Here is a 22,113-nt window from a genome sequence, read left to right as displayed (position 1 = left end):
AGCAAAACATATCTGATCAACCTTCAGCCAAAAGCATCACTAATAGAAAAGTTTTTAGACCATTTTTAAAGGTCTAAAAATGAGTGTTCTCTTGAAGGGAAAGTGGCAAGGCGTTCCAAAGGAAGAGGGCAGTGATGCTCAAATTTTTCATCCTTATGGCTCTACATCAGATCCCTAGAAGCGTTCTAACTCTGACTCAGGAAAGTAAGGTACGATATACACAAAATATGTTACTCCTCATGGGATGTCTGAGTGCATCTGCCTTGGACCACTAGACGTATGACCAGGCTCTGGGCGAGAGCGTCAAGGTACAAGTCCCTTCCTGGACTCCAGGATTCTTTCCATCCCTGACATGCTGGAAAGGAGCACCACATTGGTTTGTGCTGGCTCTGATGCCTGAAGAGGCACAAACATCAAACACCCGACAAACAGGGCATGTGTCTCCAGGATGGGCTGGAGTGGCACCGTAGTCGATACCAGTGCTGTCGATGCCTCAGCATTGCGCCAAGCTAGGATGCGCCTTCTGTAACATGATCCAGAGTCGCTCCTCAATGGCAGGTATCAGTAGAAGGTGGAGACAGGGCTGGGACAGCCTACGAAAATGTAGGAGCCGAATCAAAGGCAGGGTCCCAGTGTCAGGAAGACTGACTCATTGGCACCACTTCTATGGAGCGGGAGTGGTCCTTACGGTGCACATTTCTCGGGTACTGGTGACCTGATGCCCCAGAGCTACTAGCACTATGCTTCAAAGATGACAAAGCCTGAAATAGCTGTTAATGCTTTTTTGCCTTCACTCAATGCCCAGCATCGGGGTCTCTCAGCGCCAATGAGGATGATGTGGAATCTTCACAAGTCCTCGGTGTAGGATCTGATGATTTTCAGCCCAAGAAGGCACTATTAGCACCCAACGTCGAGGCAGGAGAACACCTCCTCAATGTTGGATGAGTCTGCAGTGTCCAGTGCAGCTCCAGAAGCTATAGGATGCACCCCATGGCAGTGAATTATTCCTGACATTAAGCACACATTACTGCTTACCACCAATTAGTAAAAGGACCCTTTAAAAAGACACAAATAATTAAATAATAAAAAAAAGAAATGGTCCTGTGCCGCTCATGGAAAGAGGTAGGAAGACGAAGAAAAATACTCTGTGTGGAGAAAACAGCCACACAAAGACATGTCTTTACTGCTCTGCAGACGAAAAAGAGCTGCGGGTCCCATGCGAGTCGGGCAAGCGGGAAGGCACCTGCATAATTACAGTTGGAAATGCCAAAAGTTTCAGGAATTTTCTGAATGCTAGGCAGCATCCATGCAGGGGTTCCATCGATGACATCACCCATCTGTGGCAATCTTCTGTCTCGCTTGTCCTTGGAGAACATACTATTGCCAATGGAAGAAAGCTATAATGGCCTGCTTAAAGAGCTTTATAGTACAAAGCGAATGCTACATACCTGTAGAAGGTATTCTCCGAGGACAGCAGGCTGATTGTTCTCACTGATGGGTGACGTCCACGGCAGCCCCTCCAATCGGAATCTTCACTAGCAAAAGCCTTTGCTAGCCCTCACGCGCCGATGCGCATGCGCGGCCGTCTTCCCGCCCGAAACCGGCTTGTGCCGGCCAGTCTCATATGTAGCAAGACAAAGACTAGGGAAGACACAACTCCAAAGGGGAGGCGGGCGGGTTTGTGAGAACAATCAGCCTGCTGTCCTCGGAGAACACCTTCTACAGGTATGTAGCATTCGCTTTCTCCGAGGACAAGCAGGCTGCTTGTTCTCACTGATGGGGTATCCCTAGCCCCCAGGCTCACTCAAAACAACAACCATGGTCAATTGGGGCTCGCAACGGCGAGGACATAACTGAGATTGACCTAAAAAATTTACCAACTAACTGAGAGTGCAGCCTGGAACAGAACAAACAGGGCCCTCGGGGGGTGGAGTTGGATCCTAAAGCCCAAACAGGTTCTGAAGCACTGACTGCCCGAACCGACTGTCGCGTCGGGTATCCTACTGCAGGCAGTAATGAGATGTGAATGTGTGGACAGATGACCACGTCGCAGCTTTGCAAATCTCTTCAATAGTGGCTGACTTCAAGTGGGCTACCGACGCTGCCATGGCTCTAACATTATGAGCCGTGACATGACCCTCAAGAGCCAGCCCGGCCTGGGCGTAAGTGAAGGAAATGCAATCTGCTAGCCAATTGGATATGGTGCGTTTCCCCACAGCCACTCCCCTCCTATTGGGATCAAAAGAAACAAACAATTGGGCGGACTGTCTGTTGGGCTGTGTCCGCTCCAGGTAGAAGGCCAATGCTCTCTTGCAGTCCAATGTGTGCAGCTGACGTCCAGCAGGGCAGGAATGAGGACGGGGAAAGAATGTTGGCAAGACAATTGACTGGTTCAGATGGAACTCCGACACAACCTTTGGCAAGAACTTAGGGTGAGTGCAGAGGACTACTCTGTTATGATGAAATTTGGTGTAAGGGGCCTGGGCTACCAGGGCCTGAAGCTCACTGACTCTACGAGCTGAAGTAACTGCCACCAAGAAAATGACCTTCCAGGTCAAGTACTTCAGATGGCAGGAATTCAGTGGCTCAAAAGGAGGTTTCATCAGCTGGGTGAGAACGACATTGAGATCCCATGACACTGTAGGAGGCTTGACAGGGGGCTTTGACAAAAGCAAACCTCTCATGAAGCGAACAACTAAAGGCTGTCCTGAGATCGGCTTACCTTCCACACGGTAATGGTATGCACTGATTGCACTAAGATGAACCCTTACAGAGTTGGTCTTGAGACCAGACTCAGACAAGTGCAGAAGGTATTCAAGCAGGGTCTGTGTAGGACAAGAGCGAGGATCTAGGGCCTTGCTGTCACACCAGACGGCAAACCTCCTCCATAGAAAGAAGTAACTCCTCTTAGTGGAATCTTTTCTGGAAGCAAGCAAGATGCGGGAGACACCCTCTGACAGACCCAAAGAGGCAAAGTCTACGCTCTCAACATCCAGGCCGTGAGAGCCAGGGACCGGAGGTTGGGATGCAGAAGCGCCCCTTCGTCCTGTGTGATGAGGGTCGGAAAACAGTCCAATCTCCACGGTTCTTCGGAGGACAACTCCAGAAGAAGAGGGAACCAGATCTGACGCGGCCAAAAAGGAGCAATCAGAACCATGGTGCCTCGGTCTTGCTTGAGTTTCAACAAAGTCTTCCCCACCAGAGGTATGGGAGGATAAGCATACAGCAGACCCTCCCCCCAATCCAGGAGGAAGGCATCCGATGCCAGTCTGCCGTGGGCCTGAAGCCTGGAACAGAACTGAGGGACTTTGTGGTTGGCTCGAGATGCGAAGAGATCTACCAAGGGGGTGCCCCACGCTTGGAAGATCTGGCGCACCACTCGGGAATTGAGCGACCACTCGTGAGGTTGCATAATCCTGCTCAACCTGTCGGCCAGACTGTTGTTTACGCCTGCAAGATATGTGGCTTGGAGCACCATGCCGTGACGGCGAGCCCAGAGCCACATGCTGACGGCTTCCTGACACAGGGGGCGAGATCCGGTGCCCCCCTGCTTGTTGACGTAATACATGGCAACCTGGTCGTCTGTCTGAATTTGGATAATTTGGTGGGACAGCCGATCTCTGAAAGCCTTCAGAGCGTTCCAGATCGCTCGTAACTCCAGAAGATTGATCTGCAGATCGCGTTCCTGGAGGGACCAGCTTCCTTGGGTGTGAAGCCCATCGACATGAGCTCCCCATCCCAGGAGAGACGCATCCGTGGTCAGCACTTTTTGTGGCTGAGGAATTTGGAAAGGACGTCCCAGAGTCAAACTGGACCAAATCGTCCACCAATACAGGGATTCGAGAAAACTCGTGGACAGGTGGATCACGTCTTCTAGATCCCCAGCAGCCTGAAACCACTGGGAAGCTAGGGTCCATTGAGCAGATCTCATGTGAAGGCGGGCCATGGGAGTCACATGAACTGTGGAGGCCATGTGGCCCAGCAATCTCAACATCTGCCGAGCTGTGATCTGCTGTGACGCTCGCACAGTTGTTGGCTCTCGCCTCTGGGAGATAGGCGCGAGCCGTCCGGGAATCCAGCAGAGCTCCTATGAATTCGAGTTTCTGCACTGGGAGAAGATGGGACTTTGGATAATTTATCACAAACCCCAGTAGCTCCAGGAGGCGAATAGTCATCTGCATGGACCGCAGGGCTCCTGCCTCGGATGTGTTCTTCACCAGCCAATCGTCGAGATATGGGAACACGTGCACCCCCAGCCTGCGAAGTGCCGCTGCTACTACAGCCAAGCACTTTGTGAACACCCTGGGCGCAGAGGCGAGCCCAAAGGGTAGCACACAGTACTGGAAGTGACGTGTGCCCAGCTGAAATCGCAGATACTGTCTGTGAGCTGGCAGTATCGGGATGTGTGTGTAGGCATCCTTCAAGTCCAGAGAGCATAGCCAATCGTTTTCCTGAATCATGGGAAGAAGGGTGCCCAGGGAAAGCATCCTGAACTTTTCTTTGACCAGATATTTGTTCAGGGCCCTTAGGTCTAGGATGGGACGCATCCCCCCTGTTTTCTTTTCCACAAGGAAGTACCTGGAATAGAATCCCAGCCCTTCTTGCCCGGATGGCACGGGCTCGACCGCATTGGCGCTGAGAAGGGCGGAGAGTTCCTCTGCAAGTACCTGCTTGTGCTGGAAGCTGTAAGACTGAGCTCCCGGTGGACAATTTGGAGGTTTTGCGGCCAAATTGAGGGTGTATCCTTGCCGGACTATTTGGAGAACCCACTGATCGGAGGTTATGAGAGGCCACCTTTGGTGAAAAGCTTTCAACCTCCCTCCGACTGGCAGGTCGCCCGGCACTGACACTTGGATGTCGGCTATGCTCTGCTGGAGCCAGTCAAAAGCTCGTCCCTTGCTTTTGCTGGGGAGCCGAGGGGCCTTGCTGAGGCGCACGCTGCTGACGAGAGCGAGCGCGCTGGGGCTTAGCCTGGGCCGCAGGCTGTCGAGAAGGAGGATTGTACCTACGCTTGCCAGAAGAGTAGGGAACAGTCTTCCTTCCCCCAAAAAATCTTCTACCTGAAGAGGTAGAGGCTGAAGGCTGCCGGCACGAGAACTTGTCGAATGCGGTGTCCCGCTGGTGGAGCTGCTCTACCACCTGTTCGACTTTCTCACCAAAAATATTATCCGCATGGCAAGGCGAGTCCGCAATCCGCTGCTGGATTCTATTCTCCAGGTCGGAGGCACGCAGCCATGAGAGCCTGCGCATCACCACACCTTGAGCAGCGGCCCTGGACGCAACATCAAAGGTGTCATACACCCCTCTGGCCAGGAATTTTCTGCACGCCTTCAGCTGCCTGACCACCTCCTGAAATGGCTTGGCTTGCTCAGGGGGGAGCGCATCCACCAAGCCCGCCAACTGCCGCACATTGTTCCGCATGTGTATGCTCGTGTAGAGCTGGTAAGACTGAATTTTGGCCACGAGCATAGAAGAATGGTAGGCCTTCCTCCCAAAGGAGTCCAAGGTTCTAGAGTCCTTGCCCGGGGGCGCCGAAGCTTGCTCCCTAGAACTCTTGGCCTTCTTTAGGGCCAAATCCACAACTCCAGAGTCGTGAGGCAACTGAGTGCGCATCAGCTCTGGGTCCCCATGGATCCGGTACTGGGACTCTATCTTCTTGGGAATGTGGGGGTTAGTTAAAGGCTTGGTCCAGTTCGCCAGCAATGTCTTTTTTAGGACATGGTGCATGGGTACAGTGGACGCTTCCTTAGGTGGAGAAGGATAGTCCAGGAGCTCAAACATTTCAGCCCTGGGCTCGTCCTCCACAACCACCGGGAAGGGGATGGCCGTAGACATCTCCCGGACAAAGGAAGCAAAAGACAGACTCTCGGGAGGAGAAAGCTGTCTTTCAGGAGAGGGAGTGGGATCAGAAGGAAGACCCTCAGACTCCTCGTCAGAGAAATATCTGATGTCTCCTTCGTCTTCCCACGAGGCCTCACCCTCGGTGTCAGACACAAGTTCACGGACCTGTGTCTGCAACCTCGCCCGACTCAACTCTGTGGAGCCACGTCCACGATGGGGGCATCGAGAGGTAGACTCCCTCGCCCGCATCGGCGAAGCTCCCTCCGCCGACGTAGTCGGGGAGCCTTCCTGGGAGGCGGCGGCAGCCGGTACCACACGCGGCACCGACGCCGGAGACCTCACCTCGGGCGATGGGCCAGCCGGCGCCACGCTCGACGGTACCGGTGGCGCAAGCACCGCCGGTACCAGAGGGGTAGGGCGCAACAGCTCTCCCAGAATCTCTGGGAGAACGGCCCGGAGGCTCTCGTTTAGAGCGGCTGCAGAGAAAGGCATGGAGGTCGATGCAGGCGTCGACGTCAGAACCTGTTCCGGGCGTGGAGGCTGTTCCGGGCTGTCCAGAGTGGAGCGCATCGACACCTCCTGAACAGAGGGTGAGCGGTCCTCTCGGTGCCGATGCCTGCTGGGTGCCGACTCCCTCGGCGACCCAGAGCTCTCGGTGCCGACCCGGGAAGGAGACCGATGACGATGCTTCTTCGACTTCTTGGAACAAAGCATGTCACCGGAGCTTCCCGGCACCGACGAGGAGGACGTAGAATCCAGCCGTCGCTTCCTTGGGGCAGAGACCGAAGGAGGTCGGTCTCGGGGGGGGCTGTACCGCAGGAGCCCTCAGGGTAGGGGGAGACCCACCCGAAGGCTCACCGCCACCAGCAGGGGAATGGACAGCCCTCACCTGCACTCCAGACGAAGCACCACCGTCCGACGACATCAGCAGACGAGGTCCCGGTACCACCGACGTCGATACAGTCGTCCGATGTCTCAGCGCCGATGCAGAGGGCCGACGCCTCGATGCACTCGATGCACTGGCAGCTGAGGATGAAGGTCTGGACGCTGAAGACGTCGATGCACTCGATACCCCCGGTGCCGATGCCGACGAAGAGCCCGAGAACAAAATGTTCCACTGGGCTAACCTCGCTACCTGAGTCCGCTTTTGTAAAAGGGAACACAGACTACAGGCCTGAGGGCGGTGCCCAGCCCCCAGACACTGAAGACACGACGCGTGCCTGTCAGTGAGCGAGATTACCCGGGCGCACTGGGTGCACTTCTTGAAGCCGCTGGAAGGCTTCGATGTCATGGGCGGAAAAATCACGCCGGCGAGATCAAAAGTCGAAATGGCGAAAATTGGCACCAGAAAAATAGCGAGAAGGAAATTTCGACCGGGGGCCTAAATAAGGCCTACCCCGAAGACGAAAGAAAACTTACCGGGGCAGAAAAAACTCGAAGTACAGGAAGGGAAAAACCAAAAGAGGTCTTTCCGAAACAATTTGAACAGTTTCTCACAGAAACGAGTTGAAAACGACGCGCGAGGTCGACTTTTCGGGGCACGAACGGCAAAATACAACCGTACCAAGCGCGGAGAAAAGAAGACTGGCCGGCACAAGCCGGTTTCGGGCGGGAAGACTGCCGCGCATGCGCGGTGCGCATCGGCGCGCGAGGGCTAGCAAAGGCTTTTGCTAGTGAAGATTCCGATTGGAGGGGCTGCCGTGGACGTCACCCATCAGTGAGAACAAGCAGCCTGCTTGTCCTCGGAGAAAAGAAGCATTACAGTGATACTAACAAATCACACATAACCACTCTTTGGCCATTCTTGATTATGTTCAAGATACTTCAGAGCCATACCTTCCAGACTTATCCTTGGCATTCACGTCTGCCCCTTCTTTGAGAAGGTATTCTGCTATGTCCTGATGATTTTCAGCAACAGCAAGAATAAGAGGAGTACAGTTCTCCTGCAAATGTAACATGTGTACACAGCATTAGAGTCCTCACTGAATTCTGACTGAACTCAAAAGCTAATCTACAATATCTAAAATATATGTACAACATGAATTGTCATAATGCTTACCAGTAGAAAATAAATACTGAAAGAAAGTGTAAGGACCAACAGAGGAAAAAAACTGCCCAAATAAAGCCTCCCAACCCTCCAATAATCTTGTACAAAATAATTCTGAGTAGCACGCATAATTGGACTTGGCTCCAAAAATCTTCTTTCATTAATCCTCTCTAGAAATCTGGGTCCTCTTTTTCATGCGAAGACAGAGAACACAGTTAGTGGGGGCTATGGTCGGGCCCAAGCCACTGCAGACACCAAGAATTGGTGTCCTTCTCAGACATCGTCCGATTGCACCGGGTACAGCACATAAAGAAACTGTACCCTGTGCAATCGTGGGCATGGAAGGAAAAACTTCCTCAGCTAAACTAAACGAAGCGATGGTCCTGAAAAAGGGGCAAGACAGGGCAAAAAAACAAAGGGAAAATTCCCGGCCGAAGTCAAGGCCTAAAAGCAGCCGAACAATGATGAAAAAGGAAGAAAACTTAAAAACGGGCAAAATAAACTAAAAATATAAGGGAAAGACAAAAAAAGGGGGTTCCACAACTGGGAGTACAATTTTGGATGAAAAAAAAATCACCAAAAGGCATGAAAAAGCTCTTTAAGACCAAACACTGTTGAGGAGATGGTTAAAAAAAAAAAAAAAAACACACGCCCTCTCCTCACCATGGTAGAAAAAGAACTGATGAGCCCGCGTACTCGTGGCAGGAGGCAAGGCACATCCGCATGCGAAGTGCAACATGTCTCGCACACCACAAAGCTCTATTTATACTTGTTATAAACACCAGTGTATAGAAGTGTAGTAACAGGAAGTGAGTGAAAGAAGACAGAAAGGGAGGCCAGGGAAGGAATGAGACAGGAGAGCTAAAGGGTGAGATGAAGAGATGGAAAAGTTGATAGATGAGTGAAATATAGCTGGAGGATTGAACAGTGTGTAAAATTTGAGTAGTCAGACAGAAAAGAGAAAAAGGGAAATATCTCAGACACGGACATATTGAGGGAATGGACGAAAATAGGAAGAAAGTAGAGAGAGGACAAATGACAGTACCCACTGGAAAGAGAGCCGAAGACAGACAAGAAAGCAGAAGAGAGGAACTGGACCAATGAGCTTGGAAAAATAAAATATCCACAGAAGAAAAGTTAGAAAAAAAGTGTTTCATTTTGAATTTATTAGGTGGAATATGTTAAGCTTTGGGAAATGTGCATTGCAGATGACTTTGCATTTTGTTGGAAATGCATTTCTGTTTTTAATTTCTCCTGTGTTATAGTGCATGATTAGTTTGACTTCCTGGGCTTCCCAATTCAATTTTTGTCTTCATTTTCGTATTTCAAATTTGTGATCCCTTGTTCTGTATTTGGTGAGGGTATGTCTGTGTTCTTCGTATCACTGAGGTGTAGTATTCTATTTGCATATAGTTTCTGTGTAGAACTCTGTAGCAGTCCCACTTGTTCAGTTTTACTAGTAAGTGTATTAGGGGATCTTTTACTAAAGCTTAGCTCGAGTTATCTGCAGAAGGGCCCATAGGAATAAAATGGGCCCCGTTGCAGATAACTTGAGCTAAGCTTTAGTAAAAGACCCCCTTAGTGTCCTAGGACCCCATGTTAATACTGTAGTACTGCCTATTTATAGATAAGGTTCATGTTATTTAAATCATAGGAATTAATGATTTCGAGTTACGATTTTTTTCAGATTTTGTATTATTTCAAAGTGTGCCTGGTAGTAGTATTTATATATTAGCTACAAGCCCAAAAGCAGTGCTTCAACTGGAGCTACTTATAATATTGTGAGAACAGTAAATTAAATTATGAGACTAATGCTGAAAAGGAATACATTTTATTGTTCTGTATAACATGACCTAATGTAGTAATCTCTTTACCATGCCAAGGCTTCCAGTAAAAAGAATTTGCATTAACTTAGACCTGTCTATTACACCGTAACATCATATAATAAGTACTCTTACAAGGTAGGGATAATTTGCCATCTAAAATCTGTAGTGCCAAATATGTGTGAAAATTAATCTGATTTGGCAAAGATTTGGGAAGGTTAATACCTAGTAGTAAACTTAAAGATAAAGGGGCCACCAAATCAGATTAGGTTGAATACTGTACTAATTTTTGTTGTTCACTTGAATAAAAAAGTAAAATATAATCAGCATAATTCAGTGCATTACCTTGTTTCGGGCATCAATACGGGCATCATGCTCAAGCAACTGTGATGCCACAGACAAGGCTGGAATAAGAGCAGCAAGATGAAGTGCAGTGTTGCCATTGATATCCACCACATTAGGGTCTGCCTCATGCTCTAGGAGGAGTGTGACACAGCGCTCCTGCTGACATTGAACAGCCTGCACAAGTCAAAGATTTACAAAAAAAAAAAAGATCATTAATTCCATACAGTGAAAGACTGCTTCACTTCAGTCTTTATAAATAAGTGTAATAGTTTTTCCCTTCTTTTGCAATACTGAATTTGTCTTACAGTAATTAATTCTTGTGCATAACTACTAACTGTATATATAAAAATATAGTGTTAAAATTCTGACATGCCCTAAGTTTGGTAAGAAATGCAAATTAAAAGCCTCCAGCATCACTCCCACACTTCGTTAGCCGATGCAGGTGTCGATGTCAGAGTCTGTTCCGGGCGTGGAGGCTGTTCCGGGCTGTCCATAGTGGAGCGCATCGACACCTCTTGAACAGAGGGTGAACGGTCCTCTCGGTGCCGATGCCTGCTGGGTGCCGACTCCCTCGGCGACCCAGAGCTCTCGGTGCTGACACGGGAAGGAGACCGGTGTCGATGCTTCTTCGACTTCTTGGGACGAAGCATGTCACACAACGCGTGTCTATCAGTGAGCGAGATTACCCGGGCGCACTGGGTGCACTTCTTGAAGCCGCTGGGAGACTTCGATGTCATGGGCGGAAAAATCGCGCCGGCGAAATCAAAACTCGTAATGGCGAAGATGGCACCACAAAAAGGGGAAGAAAAACTTCGAACCGAGGCCTCAAAGGGGCCTACCCCGACGACGAAATAAAACTTCACGGGGCAAAAACTAGAAATATAGGAAGGGGAACAGACCAAAAAGGTCTCCTTCCGAAAGGATTTTTTTTTTTTTTTTTTTTTAATAGCGAAGTCCAAAAAAGACGCGCGAGGTCGACTTTCGAGGCGCGAACGGCGTAACACGACTGTACCGAGCGCGGACAAAAGAAGACTGGCCGGCATGAGCCGGTTTCGGGCGGGAAGACGGCCGCACATGCGCGGTGCGCATCAGCGCGCGAGGGCTAGCAAAGGATTTTGCTAGTGAAGATTCCGATTGGAGGGGCTGCTGTGGACGTCACCCATCAGTGAGAACAAGCAGCCTGCTTGTCCTCGGAGAATAAGTATTACACCAAGAAACCCAATTGCTACAGAGAATAGGGTGAAATAAAAAAAATGCACTATAAAAAGAGAGCAAAAGAAGAAAAGAAAATCAAAATACATATATAATCACACGTAACAGTCCACCAAAAGTGGGACATCCAAGGCACAATTCCAAGAAATTACAAAATGACAATTACAATATGCATGCACTATAAAAAGAGCGAGATTCCGTCATATCAAGGTGTAGATATCACAATAGGCAATCCCATGGTCTCTGAAGAGTTACTACTCTTAGATAATTATAAAAAAAAAAGACATTTACATCAGCTGACTCATAAAATATATCTGACGACTCCAACTTGATAACACATTTTCATGGAAAATTCAACCAAAATAGCTCACCAAGTTGTAATATCCTAGATCTTATTTCAAGAAACGATTTTCATCTTTTCTGAGTTGTATGGGCCATGTCTGGAAATACTCAAACTAAGCAATTCAGAAATTTTTCCTCTAAAGAATAAATGCAACACCCAGTCTCTACTAGGATCAAGTATACTAGCGCTTGCAGAACTGCTTCTTGGTCGTCTCCTATAATAATCTGAGTCATACTATGTTCATCAAAGGAAACATCTCTCCCTGGAGCAATCTTGATCAACAGATTTTTTAACCACTGATGGCAAATAATATGCCTTTGCTATTGGAGGGCATGACTGCTCTGGTATTTTCAAGATTTCAAAGAACTTAAATCCTTTTCCATAGCAGAGATTTTTTGCTGGATCTCAAATAATGACTGCTGATCCAATAACAACTGAGAAGCCAAACATTCCAGCTTACTTGAAGAAGAGGTATTCAACTTAGTTGAACATTCCCATATAACATCAAGAGTAATGAGTTTTAGTTTACCAGACAATGCCGGTTTATGCACCTGCTCAAATAACTGCGCTGTTTTCCTGATTTCCTTTGGTGCTCTTTAGCAGGCCTCAGGATCCTTCCGCTGGTGGAAACAGATGACCCCCATCATCAGCACAACCGTTGTGGCTCCAACCTCCACCAGTGTTAACAGGCAAGCAAACCCCACCGGAGAAATGTTACATGCTTCTCCCACCACTAACATTGCTCCTTGCTCCTCCACCAGCACAGCCGGATTTGTGGCAGGTCCCTTGATTCCGGACTCAGTGTGGTATCCGTATCAAGCAGGGGAGGCAGCTCACCTTCCCCCGCCTCTCCCAGCAGTGACACCTTCGAGCCGGATTCTCCACCGCTCACAGCAAAGAGGTCTATTGGCCCACAACTACCAGGACAGGCTTGTGTGTGGGCTACCAAGTCTATCCCCTTCTCTTACCCATAGAATATAACATGCATCTGCCATCTTGGATCCTTATCAATTCTTCAGTGCTTTTTAATAAATGATCTGGAAAATGTAACAAGTGAGATGATAAAATGTGCACACATAAAATTACTCAAAGACCTTCCAAGACTATGTAACTAAATGGCAAATGAAATTCAATGTGGACAAGTGTATAGTGATCCAAACTGTAGCTAAAAGATGCTAGGTTCTAAGAAAAGGGATCTAGCATCATCATGGACAATATGTTGAAATTCTCAATTCAGTGTGAGGCAGCAGTCAGAAAAGCAAACAAAGTTAGGAATTATTAAAAAAGGAATGGAGAATAAAACAGAGAATACATCTGTTTTGTTTAATGTTTTACCCACACCTTCAAGTACTGTGTGCAATTTTGCCTGCCGCATCTGAAAAAAATTACTATAGTGGAACTTCAGAGAAGGGCAATGAAACTAATAAAAGGTATGGAATGGTTTCTCTAAGAGGCTTAAACAAGTTGGGACTATTCAGTTTGGAGAAGAGATGGCTGAGGGGAGATATGAAAGAGCTCTATAAAATCATAAATCAAACAGACAAGCACAATTCAGTTGTTTACTCTTTCAAATAGTACAAGACTAGGGGTCGCTTCATGAAATTACTAAGTAGCACATTTAAAATAAATTGTAGACAATATTTTTTTTCATTAGATGCACAATTAATACATTGCTAGATGATGTGGTAAAAAGCATTTGGCACAGCTAGGTTTAAAAGAAAGCCTGGACAAATTCCCAGAGAAAAAGACTATAAACTGTCATTACCCAGGTAGATTTGGAGAAAGCCACTGCTTATCCCTGGATTTAAGCAGCGTAGACTATCTACTCTTTGGGATTCCACTTAGTACTTGTGACCTGGATTGGCCACTGTTAGTAACAGTACACTAGGCTTGATTGGAACTGCTATACTGAGTCAGGACAAAGGCCCATCTTCTTATATAATTAAGACAAATCAAATATTTTTTTGTGGCCAGTATACAGTTTTCAGTTAATGTATCAAAGCTGCTTTCACATTTGTAATAATTTATATTTTGGGAGCTCTCTTTTTTTGTGAATTAAAATTTTTTGTAAATCTGATCCCTACAGGAACAGAAAACTACTACCATACCTGAATCTATACCACTTCAATAGCCTTCAGACTTGCAGGTGTCCTATATTTTTAGGTACAGAAAGTATTTTTCTGTTCCTGGAGAGAGCCCCAGAACAAAAAATACAGTTGTAGTGGGATTTAAACCTGTGTCTCTGGGTTTACAGTCTACTGCACTAACCACTAGGCTACTCCTTCTGACCTACTTGCTACTTAGTTCAGAATGGCCATAATACATGCAGCTGACAGAGCCTGGTTTTCCTTTCAGGGGAGAGGTAGGGGGACAGCAAGCACTGGGGAATTAATGAGGGGTCATGCCTTAATTCCACCAGTGGTCAGCTGTTCAAATCAGAGTACTTTTCTATAACTTGGAAGTGACTGAAACAGGTCTAGATAAAAACGTCCTTTTAGCTGTTGGACATTCTTCTCTTGGGCCCTTCCTAGTCCCACCCAAAACATGCCCACAACATGCTCCCTTGCTATTCGCATGAACTGCAGTGTGAAATGACCTAACTCTAACTTTCCAAAATCAGGATTCGGATGTTCTTTAGGCATTTTTGGCATCCATCTGCTTTGAAAATGAGTACCATAGACAATTCATCCATTTTAGTCTAGGTAAACCTAATCTGATTGCTCTGCTTGGCCTTTTCTGTTATGTAGCTGGTATCTAATTAAAAGCAGAAGAGGGGGATTTTCAGAATATACTGAGATTTGCTCTCTTGTACAATGTACAGGAAGAAATTTCCCAAACTTTATGCAAAAGTAATTTCACAAAGAATTAAAGGAAACCAGAAAGGAGGCACATTAACTACAGTTCACTGAGGAAACAGAAGTTTTCAGAGCTACGGTCAGCTGTAGATTCTTTGGGAGCTTCCTTCCAACTTAGGTTTTTCCCTATCTAAATTATATTTTTTTAGGAACCGTTGGGCTGGAGGTAGTCCCGAAAGAACAAGCGGTAAGCCCGCATTGGGCTTACCACCGCTATGTAAAAAGGCCCCACTATTTGTTAGTATGTGCTAAATCTGTTAGTACACCTTAGTAAAAGCACTCCTCTATTTCTTTTTGAGCTTATCTGCAGATCATCTTCCTATGATTTTCTATGTTCTTGGTTCTTCCTCTAATTGTGGACTGTAATAATGTACTATGATCTTTATTTTATATTACCATTGGAATGTTAATTTCTTGTTTGTTTTTCTTTGTTTCTGAATTTCTGTTCAAAGTTTGATCCTTTGATGATTTAGGACTAGATTCTATATATGGCGCCTGAAAAATTGTCACCAAAAATATTTTCACTTAGGTGTAGCCTGTAAGCCGCACTTAGATTTAGGTGTAATTTAAGTGGGTTTATAAAATGCACCTAGCGGGCATGCCTGCACCTAACCCTAGGCTCGTCCATTAATTCCGGGGAGCAGGTGTATTCTATAATCTTGCGCATAGTTTTTCGGAACACCCACAGCCCACCCATTCCATACTCAGCCACGCCCCCTTTTTGGGAGCACACATTAGAATTTATGCACACCACTTCACAGAATACACTTAGCTAGTTGTGCACGTAAATTTTAATTAATGCCAATTAGTGCCAATAATTGCTTAAGTGGCAATTATTGACGCCAACTGGCTTGGAAAGTAATTAAATTGTGTGCACAAATTCAGAATATGACCAGATTTGCATGTGCAATTTCGGTCGCGCTATATAGAATCTGGGATTTAATGTGTAAAATGCAATTTTTTTTAAAAAAACAAAAAACTATGGTTCATTGAGAAAGGGATTTCCTGCCAGTTAATCAGACAAGGAAACTATGGATCCACACCAGCTCAAACCCTACCAACCAGGAATGACTTCAAGTCAGATCTTCACTGCTATTTATGAATTAAATTTTATATTTTCATATTTTACCACCACCAACAAATATTATATTTACTGCAGTGAACAAAACACTGGTAAAAAATAGAGAAGTAAACAAAGTTTGGGTTTGGCTACCATGAACATAGGAATCTACATTCATATTCTATGTCGTACCATACTCATTCCTACCCAGTGAAATCTGTCCAGGATAGTTATTTTGCATTTCAACTGTACATCTCATCGGTCTAAAGCACAAAAAGTTGCCAATTTGAGGCTAGTTCTATAACCCGGTGCCTTCAGTTATGCACACTGATGCCGTGTGCTGAGCACCAATTCTATAAGGGCATCTGTGCACCAAGATCCCAATATAGAATACTAGCATAGACCTGAACTGGCATGCCTAAATTCAGGCATGACCATTTACACCAGCTCAATGGCTAGTGTGAATTGGCACACCTGTCATGCAAATCGTGTAACTTATTGTATTCTATAAGATGTGCATATATGTTAGAGATACTCCCATGCTCCGCCCATGTGTATGCCCCCTTGAAGTTACATGCTATAGCACTTACTTATTTATAGAATAGTGCAAAGTGCATATATGCCTGTTAAGTGCCTCTTTCCTATGCACTTACACATGCAAAGTCATGCATAACTGCACACACCCCTTACAGAACTGCCTTTCACATATTTAAACAAATCATTATAATTAAAGAAGAATGTCGGACACATTAACAGTTTATAAATTTAATTTTACAAACCTTCATCAGTGGCGATCGGGAATCATTGTCACAGACGTTTACTCTGGACTTGTTTTCCACTAGAAATGTTACTAATTCTGGATGTCCATTAGCACAGGCAAGATGCAAAGGTGTCCTTAAAAGCAAAAAAAAAAAAGCATTATCCAATTTTATCAGAACACAAGTAACTCAAAATGCAGGAAATGTTAGGGTGCCATAAGCCTGGTCTTGACTTAGAGCACTTATTAGTTTTAGCCAAGAAAGCTCAAAATTCATATTAGCACAACATTACATTCTGCTCCTTCTCTCCTACCACCGCCTTTCCCACCCTGTCAAAAGATCAAAAGCAAGGAAAAAAAAAAAGCTTTACGAGCAGATGCTAGATACTGAAGTCTCTCATAGTCTCAAGTTTAGCTATTTTAGATACTCACATTGCAAAAATAAGAGAAAACTAACCTAGTCTATATCAACATGACCAATTATACTGCATAACACCACCTTGTCCTTCTACCACTTATCTTCTCAAGTATCTAGCTAACATCTGTGACTTAAATTATAATTTTGCAAAGAAAAGCTAGATAGCACTCTGTTGATAGTCCATATTATTGGGTACCCTGACTAAGGGAATGTACAGAAATAGGAGGCTTCTTCCAAGCTGGTTCATCTTATAACTCCCTCTTTCTTTCAGTTCTCCCTCTCTCTACTGTCCTTCCTGTCTAGTCCGAATATTGGTCTTAGTGAAGACAGACTCCTGAAACTGTACATGGCTAGGCAGGCAAGAATCTAGCTGGAAATCTGTTTCACACTGCATGCTGCTGGCTGCAGTGTGCTCCTTATTACAGATTTCCAGCAGGGGTTTTTTTTCTTTTTCAAGTTTTTTTCAAATACTCTCTGTAGATTTTTCATTACTACTCTTCTCTGTAGCACTATGCCTAATTCAAGTAAACATGGGAGAATGTACCTTTTTGTCCAATACATAAGTCCAGCACTTTGAACATGCACATGACACTCCTTGGTGAGCCATCTCCACAGTTTCACTCTGGGAACTAGTTTAGTTACCTGTGTTGTAGCCAAGGCCATGTCGTCCAGAAAAAGAACATGCTGTAGTGACTGTGGTGTTAGGCTTCAAGCCCACTGAAGTATACAAAATCTGTGGTTACTACTTAATGATTGGTAGGTGAACTGGAATCCTGTTAGTTCCTGGAGACAGATTGTGTATAAGGGCCTAGAAATACTCATCAGGTGAACCCCTTTTCTTCAGGCAACTAGAGATAACTGCACTTTATGAAAAACATTAGAGAAACATCTTAGTGGGTCTCCTTGATAATCAGAGAGGCTGTTATCCAGAGGACTAACAAGCTCATTTCTCACTGGTTTAGTTTGTGCCACAACTTTCCTCGCTTCAAAGGCTATAGCCAACACAGACAAACAGATAAAAACTGGCAATTTATTTTTTATTTAACATTTACTGAAACGTTTTATAAAATGAACCTAACTCAAAGATATTGCCATGAATATTACCGACAAGAGGGTGAGCTATTTTAGATCTAATTCTTAGTGGAAATAGTGTTGGGTTTGCTGAGAAACAGGATCAGAACATGATCAAATCTGAGCTAATATCTAGAGTGAAGTCACAAAGGAAATATAACGTAGCAGCATTTAATTTTCAAAAGGGTTACTATGATAAAATGAAGAAAATGGTTAAAAAGAAGCTAAGAGGATTGGCTGCAAAGGTTAGGACTTTCAATCGGGCATGGACGTTATTTGAAAATACCATCATGGACACCCAGACCAGAAGTATTTCATGTATTAACAAAGGTGGAAAGAAGAGTAAACAGTCAGCACGATTAAAAGGCAACGTGAAAAAGGCTATTAGGAGACAAAAGGACATCCTTCAAAGAATGGAAAAGGGACCCGAACGAAGAAAAGAAGCAACATAAGCACTAAGTCAGATGCAACACACACTGATAAAGAAGGCTAAAAGAAAATATGAATAGAACATAAGCATTGCCCTACTGGGACAGACTGAAGCCCAATATCCTGTTTCCAACAGTGGCCAATTCAGGTTACAAGTACCTGGCAAGATCCCAAAACAGTACAATACATTTTATGCTGCTTATCCTAGAAATAAGCAGTGGATTTTCCCAAGTCCATCTAATAATGGCTAATGGACAAGAAGTTATCCAAACCTTTTTAAAACCCCACTAAGCTAATGCTTTTACCATATTCTCTGGCAACGAACTGCAGAGTTTAATTACATGTTGAGTAAAGAAATATTTTCTCCAATTTGTTTTAAATTTACTACTTTGTAGTTCATTGCATGCCCCTTAGTCTTTTTGGAAACAAGTGACTCATGTCTACCCGTTCAACTCCACTCATTTATTTTATAGACCTGTATCATATTTCCCCTCAGCCGTCTCTTCTCCAAGCTGAAGAGCCCTAGTTGCTTTAGCCTTTCCTCATAGGGAAGTCATCCCATCTCCTTTATCATTTTTGTCATCCTTCTCTGTACCCTTTCTAATTCCACAATATCTTTGTTGAGATGCAGTGACCAGAATTGCACACAGTATTCGAGGTGCAGTCACAATATGGAGTAATACAAAGGCATTATAACGTTCTCATTTTTGTTTTCCATTACTTTCCTAACAATACCAAACATTACATTTGCTTTCTTAGCCGCCACCGCACACTGAGCAGAGCACTTCAACCTATCATCAATGATGACACCTACATCCCTTTCCTGGTCGGTGACTTCTCACATAGCTATAGTTTGGGTTCCTCTTCCCCACATGCATCACTTTACCTTGCTCATATTAAATGTCATCTGCCATTTAGAGTTAGATGCCAGCTCACCTAGTCTCAAAAGGTCCTCTTGTGATTTAACAACTTTGAATAACTCTGTGTCATCAGCAAATACAATTACCTCAGTAGTTACTCTCATTTACAGTTACAGTTAGTTGGCTTATAACCCGCTAATGCAATTTACATAGTTCATAGCAAGTTACAGCAAGAAAACTAGAACACAAAATATCTAATAACAGATGAAAAAAAGTAATCTTTAAAAATCATTTAACATTATCAATAATCACATATGTGTTAAAAAGTAGTGTCTTTAGACCCTTCTTTAAAAAAAAACTGGTTAAAAAAAAAAACCTCCAGAACTTTGCAGCCTGGAATGTAAATAAACATTTAAAGAGATTCTTGGAAGCAATGCCTCTTGGACTTGGAAAACAGAAAAAGAAAAGACTGTGTGTTATAGGATGTTCTCACAGATTTAATTATTTTATTTGTTACATTTGTATCCCACATTTTCCCACCTATTTGTAGGTTCAATGTGGCTTACATACTACCGGAAAGGCGTTTGCAGACTCCGGTGTGAACAAATACAATGTGATTTGTGGTAGGATGAAGTCCATGTGGCAGAAGCCGCATTAAGGATTGTAGAGCGGAAGAGTTATGTTATGTTCTTTATGTGCTTTAATTTTCTTGTATAGCCGAGATCAGGCATTTAAGTTGGAAAGGTGGGGTATGCCTTTTTAAACAGGGTGGTTTTTAGTATTTTCCTGGAAGTGTAGGTGGTCGTTTTCAAAGCTTTTGGTAGTGTGTTCCACAGTTGTGTACTTACGTAGGAAAAGCTGGATGTGTAGGTAGATTTGTATTTAAGTCCTTTACAGCTTGGGTAGTGTAGATTTAGATATGTTCGTGTTAGTTTGGATGCGTTTCTGGTTGGTAAGTCAATAAGGTCTGTCATGTATCCCAGGGGCTTCGCCGTAGATAATTTTGTGAACGATTGTGCAGATTTTGAAGGCAATGCATTCTTTGATTGGGAGCCAGTGTAGTTTTTTCGTGGAGGGGTTTTGCGCTTTCAAATCGCGTTTTTCCAAATATAAGCCTCGTTGCCGTGCTTTGAGCAGTCTGAAGTTTCTTTAAGGTTTATTCTTTGCATCCTGCCTAGATTCCATTGCAGTAATCTAGGCGGCTTATTACCATTGATTGTATTAGGTTGCAAAAAGTTTCCCTCGGGAAGAATTGTTTCACGCGTTTGAGTTTCCACAAAACGATACAAAGACATTATAGTATTTTCAGTCTTATTCACCATCCCTTTCCTAATAATTCAGCCACAGGAAGTCTTGCCTCACCAATTTGCTTAATTTCTTTGAAGGTGTGAATAAACATGTCAGTTATGGTGAGCAAGTTGATGTAGTGTTATCTAGATGTTCAGAAAACTTTTGACAAAGTTACTCGTGAGAGACGCCTGAAAAAATTAAAGAGTCATGGTATAGGAAGCAGTGTTGTGGATTATTTATTTATTGCATTTGTACCCCACATTATTTCACCTTTTTGCAGGCTCAATGTGGCTTACAGAGTGAGGTTATGTTAAAATCAATACATGTTTTAAATACAGTTGATCATAGGCTAATGTAGTAATATTGGTTATTGGACAGGGTAGCATTCACCGGCTATTTTCTCAACTATTTTTCTCTACTGCAGGAAGACTTAGGAAATTGGAAGACTGGACATCCCAATGGCAGATGAAATTTAATGTGGATAAATGCAAAGTGATGCACATTGGGAAGAATAATCTGAATCACAGTTACCCAATTCCAGGGTCCAACATCCAAGGAAAAGATCTAGGTGTCATTGTAGAGAATATGCTGAAATCTTCTGCCCAGTGTGCAGCAACAGCCAAAAAAGAAAAAAAAAACAGGATGCTAGGAATTATTAGGAATGGGATGGTAAATAAGACCAAGAATACTATAATGCCTTTGAATTGCTCCATGGTGCAACTTCATTCTGAGTGTTGCATTCAATTCTGGTCACCAAACCACAAAAAAGATGTAGCTGAATTTGAAAAGGTTCAAATAAGAGCCAAAATGATAAAGGGGATGGAACTCATCTCATATGAGGAAAGGCTAAAAAGATTAGGGCTCTTCAGCTTTGAAAAGAGACAGACATGATTGAGGTCTAGAAAATCCTGGATAAGTGTTGAATGAGTAAAAGTGATCAATTTTTTACTCTTTCAAAAAGTACAGAGACACTCAATGAAGCCACATGGAAATACTTTTAAAACCAATAGGAGGAAATATTTTTTCACTCAAAGAATAGTTAAGCTCTGGAACCCGTTGCCGGAGGATATGGTAACCCTGGTTAGTGTGCCTAGGTTTAAAAGAGGTAAGTTCCTACTACTACTACTAAGCATTTCTAAAGCGCTACTAGACGTACGCAGCGCTGTACACTTGAACATGAAGAGACAGTCCCTGCTCGACAGAGCTTACAATCTAATTAGGACAAACAGGACAAACAAGAGATAAGGGAATATTAAAGTGAGGATGATAAAATAAGGGTTCTGAACAAGTGAATAAGGGTCCAGAGTCTGCTACTGACATAGAAATGGGGAAGTCACTGCTTGCCCTGGGACTGATAGCATAGAATGTTGCTACTATTTGGATTTCTGCCAGGTTCTTGTGACCTGGATTGGACACTGTTTGAAACAGGATACTAGGCTAGACGGACCATTAATCTAATCCAGTATGGCTATTCTTATGTTCTTATACCATTTTCTAAACATTTTTGTGCTCAGTTCATCTTTCTTTAGGTACCATTTTCAAGGGGAAAAAAAAGTTCTAGGGAAAAATACACAAATATAAGCCACTGGGTTGTCTGGAGGACAGCATTTTCAGTAGACTGGTCAAACAGACATTCCAGCAGAGCAGTGTGGCAGCCTAGATGGGGGCACTGCAATGCATTTCACATAAAAGGTCCCAGGTACAACTTTCACCATGATCACCCTTATATTTTATTGTGAGCCCTCCACGAACAGAAAACCAA

The 22,113-nt window shown here is 44.4% G+C and overlaps 1 protein-coding gene across 1 annotated transcript in view; it reads right to left on the bottom strand.

The window, feature by feature from the left end:
* ANKRD26 (ankyrin repeat domain 26) overlaps positions 1–22,113 on the bottom strand; it is a 315,986-nt gene that overhangs the window by 283,371 nt on the left and 10,502 nt on the right. Inside the window, exons 2-4 of the mRNA XM_030216173.1 lie at positions 16,306–16,420; positions 10,057–10,230; positions 7,678–7,784 (exon numbers count right to left, since the gene is read on the bottom strand). Coding sequence (XP_030072033.1) covers positions 7,678–7,784; positions 10,057–10,230; positions 16,306–16,420 — 396 coding nt within the window. The remainder of the gene's footprint in view (positions 1–7,677; positions 7,785–10,056; positions 10,231–16,305; positions 16,421–22,113) is intronic.

Source organism: Microcaecilia unicolor, chromosome 10, assembly GCF_901765095.1.
Source record: "Microcaecilia unicolor chromosome 10, aMicUni1.1, whole genome shotgun sequence".
Lineage (NCBI taxonomy): Eukaryota > Metazoa > Chordata > Amphibia > Gymnophiona > Siphonopidae > Microcaecilia > Microcaecilia unicolor.
Note: the sequence above shows the minus strand (reverse complement) of the source record. Positions and strands in the feature narration are given on the sequence as shown.